Source organism: Athalia rosae, chromosome 1 (genome assembly GCF_917208135.1).
Source record: "Athalia rosae chromosome 1, iyAthRosa1.1, whole genome shotgun sequence".
Taxonomy (NCBI): Eukaryota; Metazoa; Arthropoda; class Insecta; order Hymenoptera; family Athaliidae; genus Athalia; species Athalia rosae.
Genome location: NC_064026.1, coordinates 26638130 through 26660997, shown reverse-complemented (window position 1 = coordinate 26660997; position 22868 = coordinate 26638130). Strand labels below are relative to the sequence as shown.

General features: G+C 35.1%; 3 protein-coding genes and 2 long non-coding RNA genes across 9 annotated transcripts in view; 3 read left to right on the top strand and 2 right to left on the bottom strand.

Annotated features, from left to right (window-relative positions):
* Positions 1-188: 188 nt before the first annotated feature.
* LOC105683452 (protein phtf) lies at positions 189-8560 on the top strand. Its single transcript, XM_012396044.3, has 16 exons — positions 189-329; positions 419-558; positions 780-994; positions 1077-1263; positions 1349-1482; positions 1576-1702; positions 1763-2059; positions 2334-2398; positions 2548-2711; positions 2777-2910; positions 2987-3296; positions 3376-3604; positions 3685-3780; positions 3862-4005; positions 6288-6383; positions 6459-8560. The coding sequence occupies exons 1-16, from the start codon at positions 304-306 to the stop codon at positions 6606-6608; spliced, it is 2514 nt and encodes an 837-aa protein (XP_012251467.2). The 5' UTR covers positions 189-303; the 3' UTR covers positions 6609-8560.
* Positions 368-22868, bottom strand: part of LOC125502222 — a 24740-nt gene continuing 2239 nt past the window's right edge. The window contains exons 1-4 of one of the 3 annotated variants that reach the window (XR_007280071.1): positions 3878-4013; positions 1372-1606; positions 1067-1268; positions 368-989 (exon numbers count right to left, since the gene is read on the bottom strand). This is a non-coding gene — a long non-coding RNA (uncharacterized LOC125502222). Of the gene's footprint in view, positions 990-1066; positions 1269-1371; positions 1607-3664; positions 3680-3877; positions 4014-22868 lie in introns of those variants that run through there. The other 2 variants (XR_007280073.1, XR_007280072.1) reach the window with 2 other exon arrangements.
* Positions 4361-6067, top strand: LOC105683453 (myosin-3-like). The gene is made up of 2 exons (XM_012396046.2): positions 4361-4620; positions 4938-6067. Exon 2 carries the CDS (start codon positions 4945-4947, stop codon positions 5755-5757), a length of 813 nt encoding a protein of 270 aa, XP_012251469.2. The 5' UTR covers positions 4361-4620; positions 4938-4944; the 3' UTR covers positions 5758-6067.
* LOC105683455 (lysophospholipid acyltransferase 6) lies at positions 10548-22317 on the top strand. Of its 2 annotated transcripts, XM_012396052.3 has the most exons (11): positions 10548-10705; positions 14945-15090; positions 15725-15802; positions 16436-16527; positions 16605-16716; positions 17186-17321; positions 17407-17554; positions 17655-17860; positions 17950-18147; positions 18316-18467; positions 18553-22317. In XM_012396052.3, exons 1-11 carry the CDS (start codon positions 10616-10618, stop codon positions 18749-18751), a joined length of 1557 nt encoding a protein of 518 aa, XP_012251475.2. In that variant the 5' UTR covers positions 10548-10615; the 3' UTR covers positions 18752-22317. The 2 variants fall into 2 exon arrangements, with proteins under 2 accessions (XP_012251475.2, XP_020706571.2); XM_020850912.2 differs by lacking the exon at positions 10548-10705 and having other exon boundaries at positions 14953-15086.
* On the bottom strand, positions 13124-13719 carry LOC125502223. 2 transcript variants are annotated; one of them, XR_007280077.1, is made up of 3 exons: positions 13626-13719; positions 13415-13562; positions 13124-13239 (listed from the first exon to the last, which is right to left on the bottom strand). It is a non-coding gene; the product is annotated as an uncharacterized LOC125502223 (long non-coding RNA). The 2 variants fall into 2 exon arrangements; XR_007280076.1 differs by having other exon boundaries at positions 13125-13239; positions 13305-13562.

The following is a 22868-nucleotide window of genomic DNA, read 5'->3' as shown; positions in this document are numbered from 1 at the left end:
AATTCTCTCGCTTTATTATTATTTACTCTGCTTGTTATTGATTCGAGAGAAGAATACCTCTGGGCTATTTAGGATAATGGAATTCGGTTCACACCAGTAATGTCTGTTCAACCTCCAACATCATTCGGAACTCAGTAACTAACGGATATATGTGAAATAAATTAATATACCTAAATAATTGATTGGCTGAACAGCTGATTGTGAGCTGAAGCAAACCTATCGAGGTTTTGTGTGAAAACGTGAAGACATAAGACTGCTGTTACAGATCAATTTGAAAAATCGTTTCTAAATTTAATCTGTATAATGGGTTTGAACGACCTTATGTATTGGTAGGTGTCATTATAAATTGACCATGTAAAAATTGACGGATGTGGTTATGTGTTTTTATTTTACGTTAAGTTCTTTTTCCAATATATAGGTATCAGAAAAAGATAGGCACGTATGATAAACAGCAATGGGAAAAAACCTTGGAGCAACGTTTCATTGATCATTTCATATGGATTCCTATTACCAGAGCTAATTTAAAAACAAATCTCATAGATGTTGACCTAGTCAGAGGTGAGAATATTCCAGCATATCTAATATCTATTGAATCAAAGATGCCTCAGTTATTTTTGACCACAAACTGAAACAAAGAACTATGATATTTTTAGAATCACGTTTCACTAATTTTCAATTCAAGTTATTTTGGCTTCTCAATATAAAATGGGTCTGTAACTTGTATAGGATTTGGTCTATACTTATGAGAACAAATTGTATTTTCTTTTTTTTGTTTGTAGGTTCGTCATTCCCAAAAGCAAAGCCTGAACATGGATTATGTACTGTTGCTTACTTGGCTGTACGAAGACTGTTGTTACTTCCTATGCATAGAACCTGGTGGGTCCAACAGACGAGTCCCAGAATATTTGCGCTTTTCTTGCTGCTTTACTGCTTGCAAATATTCAACGTCGTAGTCTACTGTTGTTATTCGATGAAGAACAATAGTGAGCCTGAGGTACAGTGATTTCGCTCAAACGCTTGTTGCAAACCATTGGGATTTTAGGTTGTGATTATTAAATATACTCACTTATTTCAAGATCGTATCTGCCTTTGAGGTTCTTATACCAGCTGGCATGATGCTGGTATTATGTATGGTGCACTCACAAATTGTTTCCACAAGCTCGGGTCGAGTATCGGGACGAAACAGAGAAGATACTACAAAACCTCGTCGATCAAAGCGTAAAAGATGCCATGTTAGCAAGAAAAGGACACACCTCAATCCATGTGAGCTAATTCAATCCAACAAAAATAACAATAAATAAATTTTCGGTTCACTTGATTCAATCTATTATTACTCCTTTTGATTTAGTTGCACATGAGGCTCAATATTACCAATACACGGCATCTGAGAAGGGAGGTTCAGTTGGCGCAGACATGCCCTTGTCAGTTAGATTTGCTAAGAACGTTGTTATCCAAGAGCCCAGCACCATAATGCCTATTCAGGTCAGTTATCAGAGGTGTTAAGTCTTATCTCTGGAGATTTCATTGTTTGATAGCTTTCCAATAATGTCATCTGTATTTATTTTTATCTATCAGCAATCACGTAATACAACCTGGAAAGCACGTCCTGAAAACACAAATGAAGAAAAAAATTTAGCCTGCAATAAAAGTTTCCCTCAAACACCAATTGTTTCATTTAATGCATCACCAGTGGACAAAAAAGGTAAGCAAAAGTCATTGTTTAATTTATTCAATTGTTTGTACGCCTGGCACAAATTTTTAGAACTCACGACAGACGTAGTGTCAAACAATGCCCACATTCAAAATGAGACAGAGGCTGTTGGACACCAAGAATATATCCACCAAGAAGACGACGGTTTTGAAAGCTTGAATGGCAATGTATCCAGTGAGATTGGAGAAGTTGTTACTGAGCAATTGGCAGTACGATTCAAAAGCGATGAGAAAAAAGAAACGGAAGTCGAAGCTCCCAGCTTCCCAGGAAAGTGCAGAAACTGGTACCAGGGTATGATTAACGATAGAAGACAGCTTGGAGATGTATCACACCAATGTAGATCATCAGGTCCGTGGCTGATTAAGGGATTAGTTTTTAAATCCATTCATCTAAAAATTATTCCACCATCCGTTCTATGCACATTCTTGCCAAATAAAGACTTCGCCAGAGAAGTTGAACAGACATTCAACCCAGCCCTCCCTTATTTTTTCTTTCAAACTTATTCAGTTTTCATATGATCACTTGTACACGACTCATAATTATACATAACGTGCTATGCTTCTTGGTGTGGTTCACCTATTTGAAACAGTAGAGTGTTTACGAGTAAATATTTTTCACGCAGTGCACCTAGCTCGGACAAAAAAAGAACACTATCTGGATAACGAGAGGGAGCACGGCAAAAACCCAGTACGTAAAAATTGATCTACTCTTAATTAATTATAATCTGATATACCATCAATAGTTTAAGTGAAAATTTCGAAATCTTAACCGAGATTTGTAAAAATGCTGAACCGTTCGAATACATAGTTAATTCTTTATTCACTGAATCGTATAAGGCAAGTGAAGTCTCAGGTACATTTGTTGTGCGTGAACAACAATGTGAAAGTGAAGAGGAAGGAGAATGTGAGGATGCAGCCACAAATCATCTCACTGAAGCTACAACATCAGCAACTGAATGGATGGGAGTTACCACAAACAGTGATGAAGATTGCAGCTACAGGTAATAAAAAAATGTCGTATTTTCTGTCAATGAAACAATCATACAAAAATAAAATCACGTTTCAGTTCTGAGCTTCAAGAATCTGAGTCCGATGTTGGGGTAGATGTGAACCCTGGAGAATCTCTGGAGAATCCTTTCTCTTGGGAATTCGAAATTCCGAAATTCAAGCGTGTCCCTTCCTGGTCGGCGCCAGACAGCGGTCAGTTCGTTTGTAAATGTAACCCATTCACGGTATAATTATGTTCCTCTAACAATTAATATTTTTTCGATTACAGTCTCGTGCACCATTTGGAAAAATGGAAATTTGGGCAAAGTGGAATTATCGGTCCTTGAGATAGCTTCGTTGATTACATACAGGGTAGAAGCCATGCGTGAGAGTATGGACTATTTTTACTGTGGTCTAGTTTTCTCTTTCATACTGTCATTTATACCATCAATGTGGAGATTGAGTGATCAAATAACAAAAGACCAAGCAAGTAACATAACTAGCTCGCTTGTTTTGGGGGATTTATCTCAAGTCATTTTGGAGACATACCCAGATACTCTGTGTCGAATTATTGACATAGCATTTGGAACTACACTTTGGTAAGTAGAAGTTTAATCCGAACTTTCAAAAGGTCTACAGAGCTTGAAAATATTTTCATGCTCTCGAATTTTTTTCTAGGGAGCGAACGGTGATACTTATATCGTTTTTTGAACGGTTGACTCTGTCCTGTCTTTTATTCTTTCTGGTTGCTGTTGCCGAACGAACTTACAAACAACGTCTTATGTGTGCAAAGTTATTTTCACATTTAACATCGTCAAGACAAGCTAGACAATCTGAACTCCCTCATTTCCGCTTAAATAAAGTGAGGAATATTAAAACATGGCTGAGTGTTAGATCATATCTGAAGGTAAATCCTTTATACCAGTTTTTGTCTGTCGTCGCTAATAGAAAAACAAGATGCACGTACTTTTTGTATTTGGATTTCAGAGAAGAGGACCCCAACGTTCTGTTAACATGATAGTATCTGCCGTTTTACTTCTCACCTTGTTATTGCTGTCATTCATCAGTATGGAATATATAAAGGTAAATACAATTTTGACTCAGGCTGTATTATCAATTTCAACACCATTATTCTGAATACAGAAATTCCAAATATCATTGCAGGATTCGGAAAGCTTACATTCACAATACACTGTTGAGGCTCTTTGCTGGAGTTGTGCTCTTGGAATTTTCATCCTTCGTTTTATGATGCTTGGAACTAAAATCGACAGAAAATACAGAAACGTTTCAATTTTACTAACAGAACAGGTAACAAATCTCATTTCATGCCTTTTCAGTTTTGTACAACCGGCAATATTTGATAAAAGATAAAAATATCGCTCCTGCTCAGCATGGAGGTCAGTCAAAATCGCGCGATTAACTATTCATTGAAGTATACGCACTAATGAATGCGTTCGTAGTGCGACTACGTCAGAGTGTACACATTGTGCGTTGGTGGTGAGGGGGTTTCATTCACTGCTTCACAAGCCGTGAGCTTTCAGGGTCATCAGCTGCCGTCCCCACTCTTTGCACCTGCTCATATCTTACCAACCTTCGAGCTGCGTATATTCCATCAAAGGCAACAATGGTACGCGTGTTGAAAACAAATGTAATTTTCAAGCATTTGATTTAAAATACTTGACGAATTTTGTTTGGATTCATTAACGTCACATTTTACATTTATCAACTTCTGCGGGCTGAAGATTTTGACTTCGCCATCCGAACGTTAACTTTATTTTTCCGTCTTGTGTTGGTAAAACGTAGAGTGCTGTTTAAAAATGGCAGTTGCAAACTAAGCCGGTTCATTGCTGCCAGTCTCCGCTATTCAGAATCTTCTTTTATAGTTGGTTCTTGTTTAAGTCTGTTGAAGAATTATAATTGAAGGTAAGTAAAACTTTTTTATGCTAGTTGTGTTTATTGGACTGTGTCATGCTCTGATAATCTTTTGAAGCTAACGTCACATCTTTGTAATTTTGTCAGCGCTCCTAATTGACATTTGCGGATATGTTAATTAGATGGTTTGAACTCAACAAACCGTTATCCAAGTTTTTGCAAATGAGATTATTAAAATCACTTATCAGTTTGTGTTGACTCGAGTAATTCGAGCTGTCTCGCATTTAAATTCTAGGCATTTTTACTATTTATATCTTGTCGATGATTTTTAGATAAACAAGACGAATTAATGGACACCTCTATTTCAGCCTTACAATGGACACAAGATTAACCAAATCAAAATTAACAGGAGTTGTTAAGGCTTACAAAAAAAAAGCAAGCACTTCATCTCAACTTCTAGCATCACGTACCTTGACAACAATTACTAATAAAAAGCGAAATATGAAAATTGACATGATAACTACTGAGGTAAAATCTCTTCTGAAGGAACAAAATAGGAATATTGACATAACGAGTCGAGTGACCCCCAAAGAAAGTTCAAGTATAGTGACAAAGGCAGCAGAGCCTACAAATTTGAATTTGAATGTCCAAAAACCAAAATCAAAACCAAAATTTAGTAAATGGGATATCAAAGGGAGACTGGGATATACGCAAGAACTGCTAACAGATAGTAAAAATAGATTAAAAAAGGCAACAATGCACACCGCTGACCTGACAGCAGAGTTATCTGACTTGATAGAGAAGGAAAATAATGCAAAGCAGAGAGCTGCTGAAGCTGAAGAATTCCATGATAGGTTGGTTAAAGACAGAGATATGTTGACTACCTCTAAGGAAAAGCTTGAAGAAAGCTCTGTATCTCTGAAGAAGACCGTTGATAGGCTCAAGGCTGACCTGTGTGAGACAACGCGAAGCTTGGATTACCATAAAGAAAAATATAAAAATCATGATTCTAAAATGCTCTGTTTATTCAATGACATTGAAAGGGTACAGAGGGAGAATATGGAACATGAAGAAACCATCATGACTCTAAAGGAGCGTCATCAAGAACTCGAGATTGCACTTTCTGGGATTCAGGAGAAAAGACAAGAGATGTTGAAAACCCTGAGACTGCTGAAAGGCGATGACTAACTAAATTGTCTATTTTATCACGATTCTTTCAAGTGAAGACCGAATTATCAAAAATAACCACAATCTACTCTAATTGTCTGATGAAGTTGCATCGTACATACAAATTGCTTTCTCCCAATAGATCGAAATTTGTTGTCATAGGGAGCTTATTGTTAATTACTTTACTGTAATTAACACTTGAAAAATTCAACTCGTATTTTTATGGTAGAAATTTATAATTTTAGCTGCCATTTAACATGTGGGCAGGTAGTCTATGAATAATAGATAATCAAATAAACATGTTTAATCATAACATAATTAATATATTCCTCATAAGAAATAATATTTATTATCCTTAGGATAAGTAGTCGTGTCATTATTTGAAATAAACAACATGATCACTTATGTATGACTTTAAGATGATTAACGTAGATAAAAAAGTCACTAGATTCGCAAATTAATTACTTCCATAGCCCTTCCAACAGTCAAATCATTTGATGAATTTGATTGATATTTGATCGTACAAAAGAGTCCTTCATTCTGATTTTCAGATTAATCTTTACTTGCAAATCGAGCAGAAACCACAGAACAAAGATGAACTTATGGTAGCAAACAGTGTCCTAAAGCTAGCTGCAGATTTATTGAAGGTTTGTTTTTATAATTAAGAGTTCTATTTCTAGCCTTCAAAGGTTTGTCTCATAAAAATACTTGGATTATTTCAGGAATTGGAGAGCTCTTTCAAAGTTTCTGGTCTGCACGCAAACCCGTACATGTATACTATTACCAAAGTAGTAATTTTGTCAGCTCTATCGGGAGTGCTCTCTGAGCTTCTTGGATTCAAACTTAAGTTACACAAGATTAAAATAAAATGATAAAAAATGTTAAAATAATGTTAATGCAAACTCCCGCAGCCACCTAGAAAAACCAATATTCCAATTATACTATGCAAACAGTAGGTACCATAATTAGGTTGTATTTTAAACGATCGATTATCATCTAGGCTCACTACTCATCACCAGAGTTTAATACATTCGAAGATGTCCGAAAAATTGATAACGTTTGGTCAACATTCAAGTTATGAGTTTTTGTTTTTATTTCGGTAATTTCTCTAACAAATATTTTTTCTAAATTTTTTCTAAAATTAAAATAAAAATGGATGAATTATCATCGTTTACATTATACAAGAACAGTTCAGGATTAATTATCATTCGCGCACAGTTTGATCTCATATGATATCAATAACATAGGTTTACATTATATTTCACATACAAGTAAAGGATAGCCATGATATAATAAATTTTCCTTCTAGTATAATTCGTTTTGTGTTTCTTGCTAAGCATGTGAATTTCGGAAATCTGGGGATAAAGTAAAGTTTATGAAATTATGTCTTGTTAATTTTGTGAATCTGTGAGTACGTAGAAAGAGAGACGAGATATATCTGTATATTTTTTTATATAATTATACCATTATTATTTCTAGCAAATACTTATGTGATCGTGCAATAGCCAGATGCACGTATATATATCAAAAAAAAGTAAACCAAATACGAAATTGATTCATTTACTATACATATACTCCATTAAGTTTTAATGTGTAGAAATTTAGGTATAAATGGTTACTCTATCTATGTAAGAATAATGTAAACATGATTTTATTGGTGGCCTAAGAGGATGAGATTATTAACAAGATAATAAAAAATCAATAACCAGATGATGAAAAATCAACAAAATTCCAATAATTTATAAATGAATGGCTGTAGTTGGAAAATAAACTGATAATATAACGTGGATGAAAATTTAATAGTCGATTTATGCATGAATGAAACTGATTGAGAAATATGAAGTAGGGAATACATCGAGAAATCAGCACAATTTCAAAAAATAAATACAAACTAACAGATAGCTAACACGAATAATAAATCTGTAGTCAGATGATCAATGTTTGATTTAGATCTGATTACTTCGTTACTATTACCATAGATATATTGAACTCTATGCTATTAGTACTATTTGATAGAATTCAATTAGAAATAAATAGATGTGTACAGTCATAAATACAAGTAGGGGAAGGCGGGCTAAAAGAGAGTACTTAAAGAAAGTCCGAGCTCTGTAAAACTTAAATACGATGAAACTTCTTTCTCTTATTTGTATTCGAAGTAAATGAGAAAGATTTTCAGTTGCCATGAGATAAAAATAACAAGTTTCTAAAATCCAGAATGATGTTTGAAATTCTTTTCGATCATTTTTAAAAAAATGTTTTCAAAATTTTCGGGGTACCCCATTTTGCCCTGCTATCCCGATTTTCCCCGCCTTCCCCTATATATATTTTACAAAGATTCTTAAGTGATATTTTATATTTAATGATGCTCGTCAAATTGTGACAATCAGCTAATATTTAAATGTGGTTGAGAGGTCGGTCTTTGCACCGCTGACGAGACGACGAACACTGATGATAAGCATTGGCAAATCATTAAAAGAACATCAATATTTATCGTCAGTTACACGAATATCCAGTTTTGCCTACTTCTAAGTTTTGATCAACTATTATAAGTTTCGAATCAAATTCGGAGTATATTCTTGTATGGGTTACCCATTACACATATTACATATATTCTATGCATATATGTATTTCTGTACCTCTGTTACGTGTACATAGGTAGAATCATATTATTAGATAGAAAACTATTACGTATATACGTCACAGCTATTAGACAAATCATTAATCTTTAATAACCCTAATCAGTATGTATATGTATATGTATGTATATATTGTATAGGCATATTGTACATGTAATAATTACTATAATATACCTATTGAAAGTTGAGGGAAGTTTTCATTGTCTTTCGTTGGTTTTTGAGAAAGTTATTTCATTTTTCATAAATGATTAAATTTACCGGATACATACGATACAAATAAATTAATCTACTCGTGATAGGAAACGCGATTAATTATACACACTAGAGTGACGCAATTAGTGATATTAAAGGAATCCCCACAAAACTAACTAAAGAACATCTTATCATGATAATGAATAACGCAAGCTTTCCAAGTTCAGTTAATGAACATTCTTTGAAATTTGTAAGAGACCTGTAAGTATACGTGTGGTTTCAGGCGATCATGATATTGCCTATTTAAGTACTTTCACCATTGCCCTTATTATTGTATTACGTATTTATTGTTTTAGAAAGAGATCTAACACTGCAGTAGCACAGAGATATCCAGGACATAACGGTCGTACGATCTCTGTTCCGTTGGCATCGTTAGTGGTATATCTATATATTACGGTATCTCTTTTGTTCTTTCGTTCTAACTCGTCTATTTCAGGATCCCCTATGCTACTCTAACGTGCTCTGAATTATCGCTAAGTAGAATCATCCGTGTCTCTGATGGATTACATTTGTAACTATTCGAGTATCCAAACGGAAAACGGATCATTATTATACTGCCATTTAAAATCTTCCAAAAATTGTTATCCCTGGAATCTAATCGAAGTCGTAATTATTTCACGTGAATTTCATTCCCATGAAAAAGATTTTTTGCTTGTGAGAATACAACTGCACTATTACCGAAACGATCCAGTTTGGCCCAAGCTCTGTTACTTGTTCTTTTTAGCTCTGCCATAGCTTTGCATAGTTCTTTCTAAAGGGTGCCAAATATCGGCATCATCATGGCTAAAGAAAGTTGTAAGAATTCGGGACATGGTCCATTGGGATCATGCCTTCGGTTGAAAGAAAAAAAAGTTGTAAGAAAACATTTCTTACATGCAATCACTGTACGCCTCAGTTTTACGATGCATAATATTTTGAGAATAACGATCTAAGGGACATTTTCGTGAAATCTGATATGATGATTAATTTTTCATTTCACATATCGAACACCCGGTGTACAGAAAAATATTTCTCCAAACTCGCCGTGGTAAAGAACAAGAAGAGGCATCGCTGCAGTAGAAAAACAGGGCAAATATAAGGCGTCGGCTAAGGTTGGGGAAATAAAAAGTTTAGCGTTCATTCACACCGCGTTTATAAATATGAACTCGTTTGAAAATTCTTAAATATTGTGTCTTTTTCAAAAAATCATCTCGTATGCATGTTGTTTGAGACGAAGCCAGTGTTTGACCGTTTTGCAATGATCAATTTGGAGTCTGGACCCAAATAGGTGTCAAGAAAATTACATTTACTCGGTGTGAGAAACCGCTTGATTGCGTTTCGTCGCTTTTTGAGCCCGGTCGCCATGGACTTGACCGTAACCGTGACCGAGCCGTTATAATCTGCCAGTCAATGTCTCTTATTTCTACCTGCAATGTAATGAAAGACTCTTAACGATCAAAACATGAATAAGATCTGTAATCCATATATATTTTATACATCTTCCAAACATCCATGTTTTATATATTCTATTATGGATAACTCCATTCCGCTATTTTATATTTCCAACGAAGAATATGGAAGAACATTTAAAGATGCCTGCGAAGAATCATCCCCTAATTTGAGTTTGTAAGGATATTGTCGATTTTTTGTTTTGCAAGTCAGGTCCACGAGATCCGCTGCGTATTCTAGATCATTAAAAAGCAGTCGCGCATAAACATGTTTGTGGGACCACCTCTTGTATGTCGTGACCAGTTTTTCTTTCATAAGAAATATGAATATCTACGCGAAACTGCGCGTATTCCGATCATTGGCAGCTGCTGGTCATCCGCAAAGGGTGATCACATAACGCAAGAAAAGGTGATCTGGGATCAACGATGTTAAGCACGGCCCTGAACGCCGGCAGCTTTATGTTCGGAGTGGTGAGGAGTGGCTGCTGCTCTTGGGTTGTTTGAGTTCGTCCGTTGGTTTGGCTTTAGTTTTACTCTTCAGTACCGCTTTAACCACGATCGGGGATGGGCGCGTCTGCAGACGTTGATTTGTATTACGATGGCTCGCGCGCCTTCACGTGGATGGCCGACCTGGTTGGCCTACCAATTGACCAGGTGAGAGCGTCTCTTCTACGGAACAACCATTTATTCATAACACCCCTATTCTATATCCTCTACAAACAGCATCCCCCTAACCTCTCATTGAGAAAATTTCAGATGAACAACTCTTCGTATTGATCGCCGGCTTAAACGATAGAATTCATTTTTATAACGGAGTGCCAGTGGAGGTGAGAATTAAAGTGCAATTGCGGGATACCTTTTTCAGTGACCGCGCCAATTAAGTGAGATACCGCCCAGATGCGTTTTGACGTAGCGTACTCCAGAAATTGTGATCTCAAGTTCCTTGACATTTCCTGGCGATATATGTATCTATGTTATGTAGATATACCTATACATACATCTTTCGAGCAACAGTCTGACGCAGCGTGGTTGCATTTGACGTAGAGAATCTGACAGTTGCATGTTTTGCATTCGTTAAGACCTCACGAATAATTTGAATAGTTATTTGTCTACAAACGTGGGCTTGTTGGAGGAAAATTTTGCGCTTTATTGGATCATTGCTCGAGAAAAAAAACAACGCGATTATAAAGAGCGTAGAATTCCGCAGGCGATAAATGAATATGCAATACATTTTTACACCATGCAATATGCACATCCAGCTACTACGCATTTGATATTTCAGAATCGTCGAACCTACTTGATAATTTGGTTCTATTAAATCGCAAGAGAAAATAGACTCGCACATAAGAGTCGCAGATGGATATGAGTGATCACCATCCATGAGATTTATGATTGTACAAATCATGTAAGGCACTCGCTGACTACAATTCAAATGCTAAATTGTAGATTAAACTGACAATAATAATGCTGCACAATAAAAATGAACGAGAACTCGTGTGCTGCTCATATGGAACTATTTATTTGAAAACGAGCTGAGGGCTGTACTTGAAAAATTATCCATCAAAAACCAGAATTAGGATGTTCGAAAGACGATTTATTTGAAAATGTTTGTATGTTAAGATTGGTTGACGTAGAGTTATTTTGGTCTTGTCACCATGTCGTTTATTCCAATTATTTCCGCCGAACAGAATATCTGCAGAGAATAGCAATGAGATTTGTATATTGTAATGTAGATCGTTCTCAAGTTAGTTATGCATTGTATTGTGTACTGTACGAAAGAACTGAAAAAAAAGAATCATTTCTACACCTAGCTTTGCAGATATTTTCGCGAAACCGACGTCTTCTGATGAACAATGGCCTATTGTACGCGTTAATTAGTTCACGTTGGTCTTCTAATTTCTATTTTCCTCAAAAGTATGAGCTAAACTGAATAGTTATTCCACCCCTGAAAATTTTTCCACTTTAGCGTTATCAACGTATATTGTTGTACCGTATATAGTTTATTTTTTTGGGTCGAATCGCGTATATTTTTTGCAGCTAATACTACGCCCTTCGAATGACTGCATCTTGCCCACTCACATAATACGTCACATTAATAACTATAGACTATACATCACGTCGCATGATATCATAGAATATATTTAGATATATTTTGATCGCTTATTGCATCAGGACTCCCTATGAAATTTGTATGGTATCGTAAACAAATATAGTCTTCGATTAATTTGCTATGATCAATTCATTTTTTTTTGTAAAAAATTCTTAAGAAACTCTTGGGACATCGTGAATATCTCTTTTTCCGTCATCTTATTTATTATGCCCCCTAAGTTTTCATAATTAACATCCCTTGCGCAGAAAAATTGGTGTGAAATTTTTACCAGCATGAACTATGATTATAATTATTCATCAATTTTTTTAATAAATTTCCATAATTTATACCTGTCGAATCACGCCACTGAACCATCTAGAGCTTATAACCAACAGGTGTTCAATGCCGGTGTAACAAGTTCATGAATTACCTAGGTATATCTTATTGTTAGTCACGTCATCGTCGGAACAGATTATGTATGTCTTGAATTACAAAATCCCAACTATACGCATGAAGATCAGGCGACGACGTCATTTTTTCTATTTTCTTACAATCGATGTTAACTATGACTTTGCGGAAGTTGGTTTTTGTCGTAGGTGTTGTGTCTGGTTTCTCTAACATTTTTTATTTCATTTTACTCAATTTATTAATCCTGCTTATTTTGTCCTCAATGTATTTTTAAATGTCGGAAATTATAATGACGCATCGCTTAATATTAGGATAAGTTCAGGGTTATCAGGATAGTTTGATCAAAAGTTGAATCTGATTAGATATTATCGTAATATACGTTTTAAAACTAATAGCTTATTTCCAGAGTCTTATACGTCCGTGCAGTTTTTTATATGGATTCTTGTATGATGCAGATAGTATGTATAGTGGATCAATATATCTATGGTGGAGCTGAAGAATAAGGTCTTGATAAATATTATCGCAGAATATGGCGGTCGCTATCAATGAATTTTATTAGTATTAGTAGATAACTGTGGATTTGCGCAGCTCTGTATTATGGATCATATTATGAGAAATCGATCATCCGTTAATTTCGTGCCTCCTCTATACGTACAGGTTTCAATATGCGTTCGCTTGATTACACAGATATCTGAGAAGCATAATGAAAATTATATGCATATCGATCATGTCATATGGGTTAAAATATACACATACATATATTCCGTCTGCTCTTGTGAGTGCATTATGCGCATTTCATATCATTCGATAATGCAGTCGCTCCGACTTTAAAGGTACATACATATATTATACATACTCCGACGTACTCGTAATTCGACGATGAAATACCGTGCATATTCTTATTTATATTTATTCACACTGCACGTAATGGTTATTCGATGTATTTTCTAATGCATAACAAATCCAATTCGACAACTTAGGTATATGATGGATAATATCACGTACACGCGCCAGCTAAATAATGATAAGATAAAATTTAATAATTGTAAAAATTTCATAACACTTTTCATGAATTACCGATATTCGAAACACTATATTGATGCGAACACGTTTAATTGATATAATCATTGTTATGGAGAGATAGAGAAAATGAAGGAAAGGTAAATAAAGATTACGTCATACGTCGTATGTTGCTGTTTTATATGGTATGCGATAGGCAATATATATCCATGTACGTATTACACGTGCATACATACTATATTATTGGATCAGCTTGTCTCACTCGACTGCTCTTTACCGCACCTCGGCGCGCTCGACTATGTCGTAATTAATTGTCCTTACACGGTCATTTTTCCCCTTTTCAATGTAATTTAATTTATGTTTTTCCTTATACTCTTCTTCTCTCACCTATAACCGCGGACGTGTGCATTTTTAAAAACATCATTTCTCTCGTTTATTCATTTTTATTGCACCAGCATGCCAAATTTTGTGCGGAAAAATTTCTATGCTACGAGTGAAGTAATTGCTTCAGGTTTACTATACATAACTCGGAATCTGAACTTTCAAAGGAGCTAGCTGCGGTCTGTATTTGAAAAACTCGTTTGATTTACGTTTGATTTCACGTGTAAGTTATAACGGTATGAAGGTCTCTTTCCTCCTCTGAATTGTGGCGCGATTGTATTACGTCCCTGAAGTGAAAGGGCCTCTTGCCCCTTAGGAATTTCTAACATCGCAATGGGACAAATTGGTTTCCCTGTATGAGGCTTCGATTTTTTTTGTTTCCACCTCATAACGTGCCTGATATGTACGTACAATTATGTATTTAGGTACATAAGTGTGACTGGCGCGTGTTAAATGAAGACAATTTGATCCTATAAACGGTTGGGTTATTTGAACAAGAGGACCTTGACAGGCTGCAGTCATTAAAATTTTTTTTTTTTTTAATGAACCTTATTGTCCGTTTTACTGAGTAAGCGTTGTTTACGAATTGACGGAGAAAAATGTAGAGATTTAACAATTAATTATACAAGATTTAATGTCATTTCGGTTATCTTAAAATAACGAAAAGAAAAATATTGTGCGTGAAGATAAAATAATTTCAACGTAGTATTTTGTAACGTGCAAAGCAAGTTGAATATCTTGGACGACGGTCAATTTTAAAAGTGTTGCTGAAGCTGTCACTCGATGAATCAACAACTTGTATTAACTTGATTAGAATAAGCTCCGCTATAGTTTCTAGTTTTATGACGCAGTGGATATGGAAAGAAAAATATACGATGCGTCAATGTCTGCCTCACTATTATTGTCAGACTATCTAATAAACCGAAAACAACTCAACGAAAAAGCAGACTTCGAAAAACTGTTGGAAAATAATTTTTTTTTCCCCCCAATTGCAGTTAAACTTCTTGTTGACGCAATTCTCAGCGTTGGGACTGGCTTCTTTGTTCAGATCATCGTTGAGCCCGAGAGCTGTGGGCCCTGGAACTAGACATGCTTTTGGACTCGTATTTGGTCTCTTTTTTGGCTATTTCAGTTTCGGCAAGTAAGCTAATTAACTTTACAGTTTATCATCCAAAATGTTTCTTTGATTCATTTCATCGATAATCGTCTTTTCGATTTCATTTGACTACAAGCAAATACTTCATCGAAGGGTAGCTAGGAGGGCGTATTCCACAAACCTGAACGGGATGAAAAAATTTTCAAAATAATATTTTTTAATGATTTTAGTTTTATTATTTGTTTCGATTTGTTTTGACATGACCGTTTTCGAATTAAATTCCGTTTGAATTGTTGTCATTTTTCCATTCCCATTACTTTTGTGGTCTGCGCCTCTATAGTAGAAAATTTATCGAACGTCAAAAGAGTAGGATTACGCCCTGCTGATTCCTAGCGTTCAAAAAGTCGAATTCGTCGAATGCACCCACAAATTTCTTGATTGGCAAGCTAATAAAATAAAAATCGTTCGCATTACGGAAACATTATGTATTGTCTTGATCGCTTATCATTCCCGTTTTACTATCTAGTTTACATTAGTCTATAATTGGCTTTCCTCCCACGCTCATTTCTTTCTTGTATATATAGTTTATATCATGTATACAATAAAACCAATTTATTGGACTTCCGGCTGGTTAAATTTCAAATAAAATTAAAAATAAACAAGCGCAATCATTTTTCAGGCATGCAGTTCATCTCGCAGGGCTTCCAGCTCTTTGCTATGTCGTTATGCGGACTCAGGACCCACGCAGTATGCAGAGGTGAATATTACTACTTAGAATCACCGATTTTCCGAAAAATTGGCTAATTGAATAATTGGCGTTATTATATGAAGAGTAAACGCGCGAAAGGTGTCTGACCCTGATTTCCGTCGTGCAGGATTTTATTAAATGCGATGAATATCCGTATCATGAGAACATACGATCCATTAACTGAATCACGTCGCGTGCTGCGCTTATGTTTATATCATTGTGCATATTTTCAGTTTTATGGTATCATATCAACCGGTGTGTGAGTTAATAACCACAATTTGTTGATTATCATAATCTCGCGTGAGAGAGTTAGAGCATTTAATCGAAGGGATATACCGTTTATATTATGGGGTTCAACTATAAATAGTCGTTGATTATTTTATGCAACTGAGAAGCTTCAATTAGAAACAGTGAAGTCTCAGAATTTTTTTCACCTTCATTTACAGTTTGAGAAAAAATACACCGCGACTAATTTTCTCGTTGACTGGTAGCGTCGCGGTCGTCTTTCTTAAAAGTGAACAAATTTAGAAATACACCTTGTTGCGGAAGCACATATCTATACATACATATGTACTACAAGTATATTTTTAATACTGTCACAATTTCCGGCTTTCGGTCTAAAAATGTCCTATATATTTTCAGAATGGTTCTCATCGTTGCTTTGCTGTACCTTAGCTGCATACATTTTCATAGGCAGGTTTATGACTATGGATCTTACACCTTGGATATCACCGGTATGTGAATTAGACTAATAAAACCCTCTCAACTTGGGTATTGGACACGCGGAACTTAGTATAAATTTACTCGGCAGGTCCGCTGATGGTTATCACACAGAAAGTAACAAGTCTTGCATACAGCGTCCACGATGGGTTGATACGAAAAGAAGAAGATCTTACACCTTCACAGCGATACAACGCTGTAAAGTGAGTGTTTGTCGATTGATTACACATGGAATTTCATGAATGTATTCATAGATTTCAATTTCATTTTTCAATTGATTTCGTAGACTTTCGGTTTTATTCTCTGTACGAACCGTAAATAAATATAATTTCGTGAGAATTAATGGACGGATGTATTGCCTCTATACGAGACGCTACTTATGATTTATGAACGTCCTCAGTGACCCCTCGACTAGCCTGCGTCGTTTAAATTCGTTCATTGCACAGGCCTTACAAATCGCGGATCATAAGAGGGGGATGCCTTTCAATGGGGAAAATAAACGCGGGAATAAAAGGATATGAACAAACTGGCAGCTTGGAAAGTTGCCATAAAACGTAGAGGAAGATGGAAGTTCTTTGTATCTGCAGTTTATGATCATTTGCTCCACATAAACTTTTTATTCATGTTGAATAGGTTCGGGTAAATAAACGAATTCCCATTTTGTTATTTCAGGAAAATGCCAACAGCCCTGGAGTATTTCAGTTTCGCGTTACATTTTCAAGCACTGATGGCTGGCCCCGTGATTTTTTACAGAGATTATATTGATTTTATTGAAGGCCATAACTTCTACGTTTCGAAAACCTTGACTGTAAGAAAAATGATCGCAATTGAATTTTTTTTTTTTTTTTATAATCATCTCTGCTTTACATTATCTCGATCTCTTTTGACTTCAGGGATACCAAGATAAGAATTTAATCAAAAAGGAGATCGTCCTTGAACCATCGCCTGGCTTAGTCGTTGTAAAGAAGGTCATTGCCAGCTGTATTTGCGCGATAATTTTCGTCACGTTCATTCCAGCTTTTCCAATTCAAAAAATCAAAGGTAAACTTTTGTCCCGTTTCCTTGAATTTTCCTTTCATCTTAACGAGTTGACCATGAGTTAATTGTGCCACTTTTAACTGATAATTATTTTCATTTTCAGCGGACGACTTTATAGAAAATACTACCTTTAGTTACAAACTGGGTTTCCTCATGATGTCTACAATGATCGTGAGATTCAAATACTATCATGCCTGGCTATTCGCTGATGCGATTTGCAATAATTCTGGGCTGGGATTCAACGGTTACAACGCTGATGGTTCTGCTAGATGGGACCTTATTTCAAACGTTGATGTACTTAAGTTCGAGGTATACCTATATTAGATTAATTCTTGTAAGGTTTGCCGGGATTATCTATAGAGTTAATATCGCTCACCTTTCAACTCACATTTAATCAGACGGCACTAAGCTTGCGAGACAGCATCGAACACTGGAATAAAGGAACAAATAAGTGGCTTAGAATGATCGTCTATGAAAGAGCAAACAGCCACAGCACAATTCTCACCTACGGCTTGTCCGTTCTTTGGCATGGTTTTTACCCCGGATACTACCTCACTTTCGCCACAGCAGCGCTTTTTACGTTTGCATCACGCACCGTGAGTAAAATATGATTCTTAAATGTTCGTAAAAAAGATCCAGTAGGTATTTCTATGGGTTCAAAAGTAGAGAGAGAGAGAGAGAAGATTATGTGCTCTTATGTAAAAACTTCTGTACCAATCGAGTATCAGACGATTTATTAAAGTCTTTTGTGTATCATTACGCAGATTCGGCGACATTTTCGGCCTTACTTCCTCGGATCGGATGGTTCGAAACTATTCTACGATTTATTGACATTTTCCACTACTAGAGTGGTGATGGCATACATGACGTTCAGCTTTATACTTCTAGAGTTTTATCCCAGTATTAGATTGTATTTGTGAGTATAAAACCGTAAAGTCACTTACTTCTAATGTCAATTAAATAACTTTCTCAATCTCACTGTCATAAAATTACATTTACAGACACATGTACCTTGCTCCACACATATTGGCGTTCCTGGTTATATTACTTGTGCCAAAGTTAATGGCACTAATTCAGCCTAAAAAGACTGCTTTGGATACCCCTATGAAAAGAGTAATCAGTAATGGACACGGTGGACCAGTCGCTACTCACGCTACTCACGTTGCACAAGTAGCAGATGTAGCACAGAAGGCCCAATAACTAAAGGAGCAGGCCCCCGAGGCCCGAAATCATTTTTATCTACTAATCATAAGTTTTATACGAAGCAGCACATATTTTTCTGAATATTTTTAATAAAATTATGACATTTGTTGTTACATAGAAAAAGTTGATCTAGAGTGTACAGGGATACAGCGTGGAATTAATCCGACTCCCTTGTTGAGTTAGAACAGTAGAAAATCACAAAAAAAAAGAACAGACCCATCTGACTGAAATTTAAAAAATTATGAAGCAGACCACTTTGGAACCGATTTTTCAGAACTGTTGGGTTATAATTGTAGGGATGATAATTTACTGTCATAAATGACTTCTCTTTTTTTTTCACCGATAACTCTACGGTAGCTGGTACGCTATACAGAAATAATTTCTATACGTATACAATATATCAAGTTTTTATATTTCGACTTATCGTGAGCCCGTTTTTGATATTTTTTAAAGAAAACCTATCGGTTTCGTGTATTTCAGGGGGTAGCAAAATCCTCAGAACTGAACAAAACAATCACAAGCGATTCCACTCGAAAATAAACCTGGGATCGTGGGGATGCGTAGTGTTCGAAGAGAATTAAAAAAACGTTATTAGAATATGCAAATTCGGCCAAAGACTCGATAGAATAAAAACTGTGGAAAATTTTTTTTGTGGATCAATTTTCTCGTTCGAATCTGCGTATACGTACATAACATCACATAGGTTTACATAAATTTGACTGACTCTTATATTATATACACATAAATATAGATAATAATTCTTAAATTACATAAATATGGTAAATCATATACACATATTATGACAAAAGTATATCGTATATTGTATAGGTATATTTATATTGTTTAGGTATATGAACTAACGCTTTAAGAACAATGAACAAATTTTTTCCTGTTATTGTACATTATACACATTACACGTAATTTTATAATCTGCAGTTATCCTAAAAATCTTCCTTATTATGCTCGTTACAGGTATAAATCTTCGGAATATAGAAAGAAAGACATGTTTGACACATATCCTATTTTCGTCTATTTTATGAACTGAAGATATTTATACTGCACTTATCAATCGTAACTATAAATTTGTAAAAAAAATTGTAGACGGTTACGTTGAAAAATCGAATTTCATCCATCGCCGTATCAACGATCTTCCCACAAACCACATAAACTACCCGCTTTTATAATTGAAATAGATATATCAGAATTTAATTACGTATCATATAGGTATAAAATATACATGACGACGTACAAATAACCAATTGAACAGTTAAGTTCAAATACACACGGTTTTCAAACTACAATACACGCGTTGAGCGATATGCACACGTATTTTTCTAACAAATAAGAACAAGAGTATACATGTAATATGTATATTTAAAAGTTGATTAATACACACTAGATATTTATTCGGATGATGGTTCGGCTATAAAAGAATTCATGTTTTTTTTTTGCAGCCTCTGATCGGAATAAGAGTATTTGATGCAGACACGATACATGTAATGAAAATGACGTAAGCAGACCGTAATTCCGACTGTTTCGGTAATCATGTTTGGTTAATGCGTAAATACCTGAAAGTATATGAAATGAAAAATTATTTCAAATGTTTAAGGCACTGTAACTAACGAACATATCGTTGTGATAGTAATGAATAAATATAGTTCAATCAAGGCAAAACTAATAAACGCATACTTTTTATTAGTTGGTCAAAATTCGAAGAACAAAAAATTCCACATCACATACGATCCGGTAACATTGGTAGAGAAAAATTCTTCGTACCTCACGGGATCGTAATATGTTTTATAAAATTCTACAGAAGTGTGCTAAAAATAAATTATTCTTACAGGGTTGTAAATTTATTACGAAATAGATGTCTGTTAATTGAAAAATATATAGTACAATGAAATCAAAGCAAAACAACAATTCACAAAATTTTACGCGTTGACGAATAAGCTCATGGTCTGGTATATGACTACATAAATTATGTATACCTCACGAATCTCATTGTTTCTTGTGTAATTTCACATCGCGAATACAATTCACGTGGAAATCGTCGGATAAAATAATAATTTCGAGCATGACATTGACCCAGTGCCTGACAATAAGTAGCGTTGGGGGATTTCATTGATCTTTCTATATACGATGATTTCTCATTTTTGTAACACACTCTTATGCGGTCTTATCTATTGTTTCGAATTCTGGTGGGAGTGACAAACTATGAATCATCATTCCGCCGTAGTCATTATGCTTTTTTCCTCAGCATAGTGATCATTTTTCCGTTATTTTTCATTGGAATTTATAATTATCTCAACTTATACATACCGATGAAGGTATAGGCATATAAGTATATGTATACGCGAACTTTAAATCTGACGAGTCTGGGATTGGCAATTATCTCGTCTATTGTAAACGCTACTCCGATCATTGGGGACATTCTGTAGTCACGAGGTTTAGACTTTCGCTAGACCTCGGCGATATCGTCGTTTCACAAGGTAATCTCAGGTCAATTACATCTTCGTATAGCATCTTCTATACAGATAGAGAGAGGGAGATAGATAGATAGATAGATAGATAGATAGAAAGAGAACAGCTGAACAAAATACCACGTAACAAAACCCCCACTTTTTTAACCGATACGAAATATTGTATTTTTATTCATGCGATACAAATGCTAATCGTTGAGGGAAGGAACACCTATACGTATTGTTTAAATGTGCGATCATCCACGTGCAGTTCATGGTTGAAATCTGTGATAATACTAATAGTAATTCTGCACCATTTTCGTACCCGGAAGTTGACTATGCAGGAAAAATAGGGTATACGCAGACGAATTTCGCACATTTTCGCACAGTAATGTGAAAATTATTGATGATTTCGAACATCAGTCACTGGTACAATATACATCTCATACGTAGCACAATCTAACAATAAAAAATTATACCAATCGCAAATAATTTTATTATTTGCTGTAGAAGTTGTAGAAGATTAAAATTCGTTTAGGATGAGGTGTTTCTGAAATTCGGTAACTTACCGATGGTTTAAAAAAAAATTGTAAAGGAAAAAAAAGAAATGGTAAGAAGTCTAGACTCAAGGCTCCTAAATATAATCAGTGAGGTAAAATATCATTATTTTATATCGAGATTATACGCATATCTATGCTTCCTTTACAAGTATACGTACGTACAGTGCATACGTATACGACTATAATATTTTTTCATAGTTTATTATTAAATTATAAGTCAAGGCATAGATAGTCAAGGCAACCAATCCGAAATTCAACGCGATTTTCGGTGTATTGTCTGGTAAATGTGGTTTTTTCTTCTAATGCCACTAACCCATATTGTCATCTTTCGAATACGTGATCGTTTTTCAAAAATTTTTGCATCTATCATTTTGATCGGAATTTGAGCCGAGGGCCTAATTTCTGCATGACAAATATTCCGTTATCAACTTATCACACATTTCACACTGCACGCATCTTGATTTCTTGTTCTATATACACATATACTTATGTATACCTATATGTATATCTTTTTGTTTGTCGAAATAAAAGAAATGGAGAAATACTTTTGTGTAAGTGTCATTATGCAGTGCCAACGAATTTTACAACGTTGATAATACTAATATTAGCGATTAGGCACATGCTTGCGTAGTATTGTCGTTATATTATACTAAATAGATATTGCAGTGCACAGTGGTGACGTGAGCTTCAAACCAACGAAGGTACCTGTCTCTTAACGAACCGAAGAGTTCATTTTAACGTATGTACGACTATGCAGTGTGAAAAAATATTATTTAACCGATCATTTTACAATCAGTATAGTGAGTATAGATAAAAGAAAAGGCAAAGTAGACAAAAAGAAAAGAGAAATGAAAGCACATTCAAAATTTATCTGTTCCTTGATTTACACTTTACAGTTTGAATATGTTTTATTTTCAGTGTTGAATTGCTGTACCTAATTAGTTCGAAATACAGTTCGGTTAACTGTTTCAAAATTACCTGTTTCGAATAGAATTCATAATATAGTCGTGGAAAATCACTCGCGAGTAATTGGATGGATTTGCATGAATATCCATTTCTTGTTTTGGGGTTTTTCGAATAGAAAATTTCAAAAAA